The following is a 13,413-nucleotide window of genomic DNA, read 5'->3' as shown; positions in this document are numbered from 1 at the left end:
CTAAGAGTTGATGCGTATTTAATTATATATATTTACTATTACTGCTAATATCAAACAGCTATTCTTTCAATATTTAGTCAATATACGATTACAATCCCAGAAATGAAGTAACAGCAGCCAACAGAGTCGTTGCATGTAACTGTATATGAGTCAATTTTAGCCTCTCTTCTATGCATATTATACACATACTAAGGACAACATTAAGGCAATAGGCAAACCACCAATATATTTACCCATGCGCAAAGTTTTGGTGCCAAGTGTGTGCTTGAGGGGTCCAGGATGGGATATAGGAACCCACCATGTGGTGATGTCACAGGGGTGTAAAGGCAAGATTATCAAAAGTGATTAGCGCGTACTCAGAACCGTTTGTGTCGATCTGTTCTCCCAGGTGACAGGAGATAGGACAAGAGGCAATGGCCTCACGTTGCACCACAGGAGGTTCAGACTGGACATTAGGAAAAATTTCTTCGCTGAAAGGGTTCACAGGCACAGGCTGCCCAGGAAGGTGGTTGAACTGCCATCCCTGGAGGTGTTTAAAAGATGGGTAGATGAAGTGCTTTAGGGATATGATTTAGGAGCAGACAGGTAAGGTTGGGCTTGAAGATCTCAAAGGTCTTTTCAAGCCTAGTGATTCTATGAGTCTATAAAAGTAATATGAACATTATTGCTGCCTTCTATGGAAGGATTTGCTATGATCTGCGGTATATAGATACCTGTAAAGGACTATCACGGTTGTGGCCAGAGCTATATGCTAGCAACGAGAATGAGAGACTAATGTGAAATACTGCATTTTCTGCCTGGAGAAAGGAGCAAAGAAATAAGATCTCATACCTCTGTAGTGCTAAATCACAAGGACCCTAGAAACACTAATTTAAAAGAGAATCTGGAGGTCACCTAATCCAACCTCTCACTTGAAGCAAGAGTATTGTCGGCACTCTGCCAAGCCGGCTGTGGCCGGGTGCTGTCAGAAACTGGTATAATTTGCAATTTGGAAAAAAAAACATTGAAATGAGGAGTACTCTGTTCCCCACTTCGGCAGAAGCCTCTGTAGTGTGTGCATCGGCTACAAATCCCTGAACAAACTGAGAGATGGAGTTTTACCTCCCCAGCGTGTTGGTTACCCTTAGCACAAAGCATCTCCAGATGGGCACAGGGGTGAGGTGGCATAGCTCTGCCACTTATATTTTTAAGTAGCCCTGAAGAATCTCCTATTTTCAAGTTGCCTCAGAGCTGTGAGCAGCACTGAAGCTATAACGTGCTGCCATCAGGTGTCCGTTTGACAGAATGCAAACGCAGGCACAGCTCCCGAGGCTCCTTCCACAGCCCCTTTGCAGCTACCGGGGAATCCACCCCAAAATCCTGTTAATTCGAGCTTGGTCTTTTCTGCATACCAATATTTATGGCTCTTTACGCAGGCAGAGGGTGAGGATTCATCTACTCTGCCTACATTTTATCCTACTCCTCCTTTGGCTTTACTTAAACTTCATCAGCTGGAAGAGTTTTCTTGGATAACATTGGTACTGTAAGGCAAAAAAAATAGAATATTGTGAACTGACTTTTCTAAAGAACTTTAGAAATCTTAGGCCACTGCATGTATTTCACGAAATATGATGTGTACCCACCAAGACTTGCCCCCATCCCTGGAGGTGTTAAAGGCAGAAGGTGTCCAAGGAAGGTGGTGTCCCTGCCCATGGCTGAGGGGTTGGAATTGGATGATCTTTAAGGTTCCTTCCAACTCAAATAATTCTATGATTCTAATATATTTAAAGCATTTTTAAAATTCTTATTTTTTTTTAAATCTGACTGATGACTTTATGGACAACCTGATAAAGAGGTTATGTAGTTTATAAACCTTTCATCTTTAGGTCACAAAATCAATGACATTTTAATTTTAAAGTGTCACTTTTTAAATGAAAAGTATGTAGAATAAAAGAACTGGGTAATTTAAATTCAGGAGAAAAATATTGTTGCAGATAAAATACTGAAATTCAGTTACATTTTCATAGCTTTCATAATTCTTATAGCCTTTTGCAAAACCACTGAATTATTTCACAGATTTAAAACATCCTCCCCTTAAAATTCAGTATGAAAATTGCATAAAATAAGTCACCTGATATAATGTAAGACAGACTTGTAACTGACTTTTTATTTCTTAGTTGTTTACTTCTTTTCTTTTTTTTAATGCCATCCAAGTCAAAATGAATTGTAGAGTGGATTGGGTTGGGAATGACTTGAAAGATCATGCAGTTCTGCCGTCCCCCCCCGCCCGCCATGGGTAGAGACACGTTCCACTGAATGGCATTGCTCAAATCCTCATCCAATCTGGCCTTGGACACCTCCAGGGATGTGGCATCAATGACGGGATGCCACAAATAGCCGAAGCAAGTAGCACTCTGGCTTGTAGAAGTGGCCATGACACAGAAACATTCCTCTCCATTGCTTATGTCAAGATTTTATTATAAATTGTGTACTGAATCTAAGCTGTATCCCAAGAGTTTTAATCCTTTGGTAATCTAGAGTATCCAACTCATAGGAAAATCTGTTTATTCCAGCACAGAACATGCTTGGCCACTCGTTCCCCTGTGCAGGTTTTATGAGTAGAAAAAAAATAAGAAAATTGAAAAGAACAGAAGTTTTAGTTACCAAGAGACATCTTGTGTTCACTACCTTGGTGCTGATTCTCAGCTACTAGTACTCATTTCCTAAAGATACTTGAAAAGTAAATTAGTTGAATTTGAACTGATCTTAATATAAGATGACCATAGTTATGACATTAAGAAATCTAGCTGAAAATTTTATATTTTAAGGAAAATTGTCCTTCTGTGGGTAAAGTATTCAACAGTGACACTCAGGTGTTTTTCAAAAGCCTTTCTTTTCTCTTTCTTTCAACATCTTTCTCTTGGGTTTCTTTTCTTTCTTTTTTTCTTCGTTAATGTGGTATAAAAAAATGCAGTCATATTTTCTTCAGACATATTCATCTCCTTCCCAGACACTTTTTTTCACTATTTCCTCTTTTTGGCCACATTTTAGGGATAATTATTAGGTGATGCTGGGTGGAATCCTGCCCACACTGAAACAAGTGTAAGTTCCTCTGATGATGCCAGTGGCATTAGGGCTTCTTCTGAAATATTATTTACGCTGTTTAGCCCGATGACTGAAACATGTTGCATAGGAAAGACATTAACAGAAAAACCACTTGTTATACCTCATGTGCAGTTTGATGGCACATTGAGTGCAGCAGAGCTTTGAGATAGATTTGGAAGTGAGTATCACAAAAAAAGACCAACAAGCTTTTAAGCTTTACAAAGCTAGGTTTTATTAGAATAAAGAATGGATGTGTTTGAGACATATTTGATTTTATTTCAACTCAAGGGGACTAGGGAAGAGAGAGGAAAAAGTGTTTGTAGCAGCCCCTCCCTAAGCCCTTTGTGTCCTTACAGACAACTCCTTCCTTTTTAGCACATTACAACACACATGTGAAACAACTTGTTTCACACACATTTGTTTCAAAATGTTCAGATTTGTGACTTCCATTCACGTAAAGATTATAATGGCTTTATGAGTATTTTTGTAAATGTCAAATTGTGATCTTCAAATCAGAGGCTCAAACAATTTCCATCTAGAAATTGTTTTCTGTAGGATCAGATCCATTTCTTTATGATTACAACCTGGTTTGAAACATCACCTTATATATAATATGTATGACAGCATTTTTTTTTTTTTTTGAGTTCCTCATTGTGTCCTTCTGTGTCAGGGACACCGTTTCATATATTTATGTGTATTTTAACTGGCTCCAGCAGTTTGACAACTCTTTAGAGAAGATCTACTGATGTTTAATGGCTACCTAAACATATCTCAGATATCATTTTTATCTCTTGCTCTCCTGTAAATGTTTAATTTAGGGCAAGGAGGAAGATCACAAGTACTTTCAAAATAGACCCTTTGCTAGGCTCCGTATAGTCAGATCAAAATGACACAATTTTTGCTTTACCTTCTCAGTTTTAATTTAAGTAATAGTTACCAGAATGGCACCAGTTCTTGGAGTCCTCAGTATATGTGAGCTTTAAGTATGAGTGAATAATTCTGCTATTTTCCTGTGGCTGAGGCACCTTGGTGGACAAGGAGCACAGATAGGCTTTAAAACATCAATGAAGAGAAAGGCAGCCTTTAAATTTGTTGGGCCACATTCAGCTATAATTAGGGTGATATAACTCCACCAACATTGGTGGAAGTGCATCACTGACATTGACTTTAGACCATTTTTGTTTCTGACAGAAAGAAATAAAACCCATCTCTACAAACACAGCATATTTTATCTCCTGCTTGCAGGCTTTGCCAATATTTCATGTTTTCAATTTGTATTTTTAAGGAAAAACTGGACCACGTCCTGGATTGTTCTCACTTCAAGGAAAATGGAATTTTACAAAGAATCCAAGCAGCCAGCACTGGCCAATCTGGTAAGCAATCAACACGTAATGCGACCAGCTTTCTTACAACAGTATGAAAAGTTTGGTGTTTAGGTAAGACAAATTCAGACTGAACAGGCAACCTTCACAGATCCGAGAGCAGCTGAAGGAGAATGCCTTGATAAACTTTTAATCAGATGTAGTGTGTGAGAAGAAATAGGACTTTAGTGCGTCCTTTATTAAGAGGTGCATTTTGAGAATAATTGCAAAGTGAGACAAATGGTGAGTGACTATCCAGTAATGTGAAGGTACCACTCTAAATTAAGGTGCCATTTATAAATGCTCTATTCTTATTTATGAAAATGATCACTAAATGCAGCTACTTCCTCAAATAATGTATTATAAAGTATGTTATAAAATGCATTAGTAATAAATGCTTAACAGATGATGCGATGAGAATCTGTTGTGAATGATATTGTGAGACGTAAATTGTATTAAACCATGTATGTGCATCTTTAATACATGAATTTAAGTTGTTATCTACCATCCTATAAAGTGGCTTATACATTAATAAATAATAATAAATTATTTATAAATGGCACCTTAATATCGGGTGTTACCAAAGCAGAAAACATTATAAGTTAGCAAAGTGATTTTTTTATTGTAGTATAAATGTGACATCGACCATATCTCGCTAACCTCCCTGAATATTTCTATGACTCCATCTAATGCAGCTAATGCAATTTCTGTAGGCTGTAGTTACTACAAAGTGAAATTTGCAGTACCTTTTTATCGTGCCCCAAGGAAAGACCACCGATCTTAGTCTTCAGAGATGTGACAGCTACGTTGCGCGAGCAATAACGGCGCATATCCCTTCAGTGCTAGTTACTGCCGAGTTTGAGCCTACGAACCTGAATGCGGACAACAAAAGGGGAACTCGATGAATGTGTGACACTGTGGGCAGTGAAGGGACAGGTTTGACAAAACCCTGTTGTGAAAGGCTCTCAAGGCCTGATCAAACCTGTCAAATCCCATTGGCGTGATGGGTGGCCACAAAGGTGCTCTCTTTGGCAGGAGTCATGAACAATAAGCCATTTTTTCGTGGCAGGTGATACAAACCTTTTCTTCTAGATATTTCTTGATCTACCAATTCCACCTGCCATAAAATCAGCTTTAAAAACACTTTTTCATGCCTTGCTTTTTCAGGAAGAAGGTGAGGGTGGTAGCAAAACTAAAAATAAGAGCTGAAACAATAAAAATCAGTAAAGGATGAAATCTGGCACTTTTTGATCCTGTTTGTGTCAGTACAGCTAAAAAATACTACTTTTCTGAAGCCATGAAAACACTATAACTCGAAGTAATATATTTCCAGAGGAAAAAAAATATGTTTTTCTGTTTTCCTTAGAGTTGAACTAGGTGTTTAAAAATCTCACGTGAATTTATTAGGACTAATCTTCTAATTTACTGTCTGTCTTACATTTCTACCCGCTAGCTCTTGTTTTCTCTCTTTGCAAGCCCTCACACTGATTTCAGGTGATAAACGGACCAGTGGAAATTCAACACGCAAGAGATTTGATTTTGCCCTGCCCCTCCTCCACATGGTTAAAATCCCCATCAGCTCTTTAAGGATTTAGATACTAAAGTACACCTGCCTGAAGAATATGTCTCTGGCCCAGGTCTCAACCTACTTAACTCAAGCAATTAAGGTGTTTTATGAGAAAGGAGAAGTCAGTGCCTTTCCCTGAAGTCTCAGTCAGCACCAGTGCTCACAGTTGGTGAGGTTACTTTGACTTCCTTCTATGTTTGGAAGAACACAGGCAAGTTCATCCCATATTTTGCTCATAATGGGCAAAAAAAATAAAAAGGCAGGTTTATTCCATGCTAGATCTGAAAAATAGGGCTGAGAATTCAATGTTCAGTAGGTAAGAAAAAGCTGTTGAAGTCATGTTTTTGTCCTATTGCATATAACTTATCCTCAATGGAAAAAAAACAAATTGAGTAAAGCTCGATAAAAAGAAGAGCTGTCAGTATTCAGAAATCTTATAACCCATTTCCTAAACACAGATTTCACACATAAAAAAAATGCTAAACCGTCATGTTGATCTCATCTGATAAAGCAAATGCAATTCTTATTTCCTTTGTAAATCATTTAACCAGATATAATTTTGATAGTGGAAACGAAATAATACGGAAAGACTTCATTAGAAATCATTTGTTTACTGATCTTTTTATTTTTTTTCCCAGCTGTAGTTTACTTTAGAAAGAGGGCAGCTCAACCATTACCTAAATAATGAAATTAAGGCGATGTTCATTCATGATAGTATGACGTATAACAAAGTATTTTTATAGTTAGTAGGAAAATGATGTGACTTAACAAAAAGATTAATGGTCCTTTGTATTATAATGTTATTAATTCATTAATTAATTATTAAATACTGTACATGAAGTGAAAATTTCTAATAATACAGCCTCATTATAAGAGGAATGGTATTTTCTGATAAAGGCAAGAGGAGAGAGAGAAATGCAAACATATTCTAATTGTACCTCTGATTCCAATGATAACCTTTAAGGGTGATTTAAAATTTTTTTCCAAAATCCTTAATAAAATTCTAATGGAAAAAAATAGTTAGGGCTCAAAAGATTTTTTTGTTGTTGCTCTGTGCAGATGCAGATGTAGGACTCACTATAACAACTTTCCTGTTGATTTAAGACTAGGATCTATAGCTTTCTGGTGAAGATAGTCACAGTATCTGGTATTATTATTAGTAATAGTTGGAGCACAACAATTAAAGCACACAGAGGAGAGATTCAGAAAATGAGCTTGTTTACAAACATTACTGAAAATGCAAGTTTACATCCCATGTAGCTAAATAATTATCTTTTGCTGTTGCCTCGATCATTTGTGGTCATGCTTTTGGAACACTTCTTTTTAGCACTGATAGGAATATAACTTGCTTTTTATTTTAAATTAAGGACATTGTGATCTAAATGGATCACAGCTCCATTCTTTTTTTCGCAGCATTAATTTCTATTATGAGTTGATCTTTTTGACCAAGAAAAAAGTAGTCTGTTTATTCCCTGAGATAGTTTATAACAGAGGTTGTTTTAACCTCAGGTTATTAGCCCATCTGCAAAGTAATTTAGTGAGTGAAAATGTTGCTGATATCCATATTCATGTTTAGGAAGATTTCATTGTAGCAGACACTTGTATCAATTTACAGCATAACCCCCTCCAACAACACTGATCCAACATAATTGCTCTGACTGCAAAACACAAAGCAAGGACGCCGAGCACTCAGGCTTTCGCAGTAACCTTAACTTACACTCTTGCAGTGGCTCTGGGTGGTGCATGAACTGGAAAGCAAACTCCATGTAACAGGACGATGTTTAGAGCAGAATGAATTTCTAAGCAATTTTCCCAGTGGCCCTAAGCAAGGCTCCCCATTGCAGGAAGATCCTCAGGTGCAGAAGAATGGCTGATGTTCGTGATGTTTTGGACTCAATGGACCTGAACGGGTTTTGCACGTAGTTTTCAGCAGAAGCTTTACGTACTAAGCCATACCCATAAGTATCATATGATATTTATAGATACCTCATATCCTGTTTGGTGCAGAATTTCTAGATTTTCCAAAACAGAAGCTTTCCAGCTGATTATTTTACATAGAAGAAAGGTGTTCATCTTTCCAATACCGTGAGCTTGCTTCCCGTTCTTTTGGAAAGGGAAATATGCATACTTTTCTTCTGCTTCTGAAAAAATCAGAGCTGTAGGCAAGCTCCAAATTACTACAACAATAAAAATAAACTGTGTGTGTAGTGACTGCACAAAGGAATCCAAGTTGTGCTGCTGCACATGTTTCTGTACAATCATAGAGATTAGCGATGGCATTAATAAAATCCCATAGATTTCACTATTCCGTCTTCCTGGAAAACTTCTCTGGGCTTTCAATTGTTTTTTCTCACTTCAGTGTGAAACGTCACGGCAATTTTCCTAAGTATTCTGTAGCCCAGTAACCTTCATCATTAAGAAATTCTTTCTTGTTTCTTTGTCTATATTCTAATATCTTCTTTTCGTCTCATTACGTGTTTCCAAAATTTCTCGACTCTTTTTGCTGGTGGAATAAAGCTGCCCTTTGTTAAAGTATATTCAGTCTTGAACTGTCCTGTTGGACAATTTTTTTCAAAGAAATCCGGATGACCTACTTTGACAAGCGTGTTCATGATGGGTTTCAGAACCGCCTGCTCTCTGCAAGTGCAGACATGGTCTTTGCATGAGTTCCTGGGGAGGAAATTGCCCTGGTGTCTCCCCTGGCCAAGGACAGTGATGTAGTCAAAGGAGACACCATAGACCTGTTTTTACAAGTATCATGCTGGACTACTGAAAGTTAATTTTTTTCCCCCTATTTGAATATTTCTTTGTGTTAATAGGTTTGTGTATGTTTGAGGATTTTTTTCAACATCATCCCTTTTGCCTTGTAAATATTAACTGAAGACATTTCACAACTTCTTCATAAAATCAACTATCGGTCCTGCAGTTTTGATCTGTTACTTAAATTCTGAAAGGTTAAGTTCTAGTCAGAAGCCAGGCAGGAAGTCTGAGGCAAAGCTGGAGAAAAAAATCCAACCCCTGCTCTTCCAGTGGTTTAGCCACAAGAACATCCTTCTGTTTTGAATAGCATACTTTTTCTATTAAAGAAAATAATAATAATAAAAAAACACTTTAAAAGGAACAAAGGCACACAAGACTGTAAGTTTTAGAGGAGCTGAACCATGGTGGTTTTATGGTTTGGCAAAGGGAGAACATAATTACGACTCCAGTACTGAAAAATGCCACAGACTACAGTTGCAAATTACTTGACCAGGATTTCTCAGTCTGCTTCTTTTAACCTAAATAGGTTGGTTTCTACCCATCTCAAAATCACCCTGGAGAACACACATCCTTTTAGCTTTAAATAACAACATCAGTGAGAAACTTTTGGAAAGCTGATTATGTGTCTGATATTGGATTGACCACTGTAACTTCTTCTATTAAGTCTGTTTCCTTTATCACCAATGACATATTTTTCCGGTAAAATAGCTTAGGAACAAGAAAGCAAAAAAGCTGCACTGAGCTCATTAATTATGTGGATGTTATTCTATACCTTACCCAAAAGGTATTAGTGCTTTACAACGTTAACAGTAGTATTTTTAGTGTTGTCTGGGATGTGCAGAAACCTCATCTACAAAGGCTACTCTAAACTACAAGGGCTTTACCAGCATTGCTGCACAGGCATAGTCCCTGGAGAAGGAGCTTAAATGGCAAATGAGGATTAATATGCTTTACACCAACTCCCAGCGACGTAAATGATACAGACAAACAAATCTGGTCCTCGAATTATTCGCATCCATAGTGAGGAGTCAGAGCTCTGTCGCTTTGGGATGCACCGACTGACATTGTGAAGCAGCAAACCGCGTGGAGCTACTCTAGTGTTGAGCTCTTTCTGGGTGTCACACATGGTCTCAAAGCATTTTTTTTTAGGAGCTGGAAACGATAATTTGTTTGGAGGAAGGAAGATTAGTTTAGAGAAAGGAAAAAGCCTATTTTACAGATACGATGTGTATTCTTGTCTAATTTCTTTCCTTTCCAGCTGCATCAGTTTAAATTTGCATTTGGAAAACGCACTAAACTTTACCTTTAAACCCAAAGTTTTTCAAGGGGGTTAGCAAAGTAAGCATTTACAACATCTGATCAATGTGTCTGCAGTTGTATGTTGTATGTATGTATAGTTGTAGATCTATTCTATGTTTTTTAAACCATCTAATTATTTTTAAAATTATGTATCCATTATGAGAACCTTCTGAATTAAGACACCTCGGGAGTAGTTATTGAGTAATAGCAGGGAATAAAAACTCTCTTTGGTGATACCAGCAACTGTGCTACAATCTGTCACTTGAACTTGATTCGTTCTTGTTTTACCCAATAACAGTCCCCATTTGTGAAAAGTCAGACAATATTCATGGCTGTGTTTTGTTTTTATTTCCAGAAACCCGGACATAAACCTGAGTGCGTGGATTTGTGTGGTGCTCGCATTGAGTGGACCTCGGAGAAATCCAGCAGAAAGAATGTCTTTCAGGTAAGAGGCAACGAGTGTGTTTCATTGCTCACTTGAGTATAAAGTCTGTGAAGTTAAGAGGTAAGTTTTATTTCCTTGGTTTTAATAACTAGACATTGATTTTAATATGGAGTTTTTCTTACCAGTACTGGAAGGTAACATTTTATCAAGCATCAGTTTACTGTTTTTCTAAAAGAGGGATTTCTGGAGACTGAGGCTTCTAAACACTTGAGAACCTGTTGATTTATTGATTAATGCACTATATTCAATTTGTTTTTAAAACTTAGTAGGTAATTGCTGGGGGTTCAGGCCTAGAATCTTGACCTAAAGGACTTTCATAAACACAACTTCTTCAGACTGCTTATACAAGCACTGCTCCAACACAGTGTGGTTACTCTGTTTATTTTTATTGCTGTTCAGGGTCCTCAGACGGTGATGACCCAGGTTCATTTCTGGAAGGGGAGAGGAGGCTTTTAAATGCTTGCCTCTGTCAGGGCCAGCACGGAAGGACATGTGCTTTTCAGAGGACTATTCTTCATTGATGGAAAATAATATTATTTATTTACTTCATTTAAAACCTATTGAATTGAAAGTGAGGCCCTAGAAAATGAAAGGATGAGAAAAGTGTTCCTGAAAGGTTAACATTCCAGGATCCAGGGGCTACAACAGTTTATTGCAACATCTTCAGGTTTGAAACATAATCCATCTCCCATGAATATCAGTGGAGAGAGGAGGGGTTTTCTTTCACTAAAAGCCACATCAAGCCACGTCAAAATATTATTCTCTCTGAACTGAGTTGTTTCCCAGGCTTCCAATGCTGGGAATTTTTAACAATGTGAAAAATAAAGGGTGAAGGGAACATGTCAGGGTTAAGATGCTGCTAATTACCAGATAGTCTTCTGTCATTATCACCAATGAAACATGTTGGACGAAGCAACTGTGCCTGGGTCTGGCATTTAAGAGAGAAAACCACCACGCACAAAACCCTCTAAGGGACTGTATGTGGTTTTTTGAAAATAAGCTTCTTTGTCTCACCTGAGTGTTAACGGAGACTTTTTCAAGGTTGTTTTTTCTCGTTATCTTTCTAAAGTGCATGCAATATTTAGAAATATTCCTCCTCTTCAACAGAGCAAGACTTATGCTTCTATGCCCCCCACATCCTTCAGGTTGTCTTGAGACAACACTCGGAGCTTTGTCATTTCCTAGGTATTTTTAGAATAAATATTTTGGTTTTGCTGTCAATCCTCAGCTTTTTCACTTGGAATGTGATTAAGTATAACCTTAGCCTTCACTCCTGCAGCCCCCCTGAGCACACTGACAGGTCTTCTGAGCTTCTAGGGTTTTATTTCTCATTTTGCAGTAAGCAAAATTCCTGTTTGGAAATGCATATTGGAGCGGTGATTCATTGCAGCTAATATATTTCCAAGGTAAAGACACATGAAGCTCTGTTATTGATTTACCAAACTGGTTGTACGAAGACTTTGCAATGCGTTTTCTTCTCACTTCTGTTAGCGTGAGGTGTAACTCCACTGAATCAGAATAATGTGAGAAAGGAAACTCATGCACTACTCTTTGAACCCATTAAAACGTGTCTTCATCAAGCCAATAAGTGAGTGGGAGAGACATTAAGAAGTAAAAGCATGGGAGGAAGGACATATGTTAAGACACATTTTGAAAAGGGATGGAGCATTGTTTAGACAGAGAGCTACAAGAAGATTATGCCAGATGGTAAGAGCGAAAGAGGAGAAGGCTTTGGCATCAGTAGTGGTGACATTTTGGGAAAGGAAAGGACTGAACGAGACTGGTGCTACATGAGCAGATAGAGTGGGAAGGGGACTGGAGAGAGAGAGAGTGAAGATTTATGAGATAGTTTGGAGGGAATCCAACGCGAGTTCGAAAGCAGAGAGGTCAGTTTGTACCTGGGTACTGAATATTTCAGGAAACACTTCTGATGACCTACTTATCCCTAGTGGGTGGGAATAAGATTGATAATATATGTCTACTTATTCACAGATTTATTCAAATGTAAAGAACATGGGTGATTTCTTTTTTTTTTTTTTTTGGGTGACCTAAATATAGACGCATTGCATTGCTGTTTGATTAAGTGCATTAGCTGTCTAAATCTGAAATGATCAGAAATAAGTATGATTATATCTTCAAAGCGTGGCTGCAAAGCATAGATGGTGGGGTTTTCTTTCATTACCTTCTGAATAATAAAACATTCTTTTCTGATTCAAACAGAGCAATGGTTCCTTTTTGCTAATGTGTTGTACTAAGAGTAGATGCAGAATTTTGAGTTTGATTTAGCCTCAGTGCTCAATTTGAATTAATGAATTATAGATTAGAAATAGAAAATGACTATTGAGATTTTGGTTTGAAGAAAAAAGGATGGAAATCTTGAATTTAAAATCTAAGCACATGACAGTTAATGGATAGTAACAAGAAGATGGAGTGTAGGACTATCATAAAGAAAACTAATTGGAAACATGATCGATGTGGGGGGGGAAGGCGGAAACATAGTAAATGATATTCAGCGAAGAAGATTTGGGTTTCTGTTCTTGATCTTGAGGTTTTCAGCAGTGTTACTCCACTCATTTGAATTGAGCTACTCCCTGTTTAACAGGATAAGTCTGATCTGTCTCTCGCACTATCCAATTTGTGCATGCAATCTATTTCTGTTCTTGTACGTATGACGTGAGGGTTTTTCAGGTTATCCTTAATAGTAACTGAAAATATTCACATCTTATCAAATATAAGCTTCTGATTTTCCTTCATTTATTTTATTGATGATCTAGCTAGCACCAAGGAAAAGAGCTGGTTAGAAACAGTTTCACATGATGCAGGGAAGCGTAGCAGTTTGCAGTGAGGTACCATGCTGTTTGTGCTTGCTGGCTGAATGACGCGATACACTAGGTCTT

General features: G+C 37.7%; 1 protein-coding gene across 4 annotated transcripts in view; it reads left to right on the top strand.

Annotated features, from left to right (window-relative positions):
• Nucleotides 1-13,413, top strand: part of ARHGAP15 (Rho GTPase activating protein 15) — a 329,586-nt gene that overhangs the window by 52,411 nt on the left and 263,762 nt on the right. For all 4 annotated transcript variants that reach the window (XM_054069943.1, XM_009558976.2, XM_054069945.1 and 1 more), the window contains 2 exons: nucleotides 4,370-4,457; nucleotides 10,427-10,516. In XM_054069943.1, the coding sequence (XP_053925918.1) occupies nucleotides 4,370-4,457; nucleotides 10,427-10,516 (178 nt within the window). The remainder of the gene's footprint in view (nucleotides 1-4,369; nucleotides 4,458-10,426; nucleotides 10,517-13,413) is intronic.

Source organism: Cuculus canorus, chromosome 6, assembly GCF_017976375.1.
Source record: "Cuculus canorus isolate bCucCan1 chromosome 6, bCucCan1.pri, whole genome shotgun sequence".
NCBI lineage: Eukaryota > Metazoa > Chordata > Aves > Cuculiformes > Cuculidae > Cuculus > Cuculus canorus.
The sequence above is the reverse complement of the archived record's forward strand: the minus strand, read 5'-3'. Positions and strand labels throughout refer to the sequence as shown.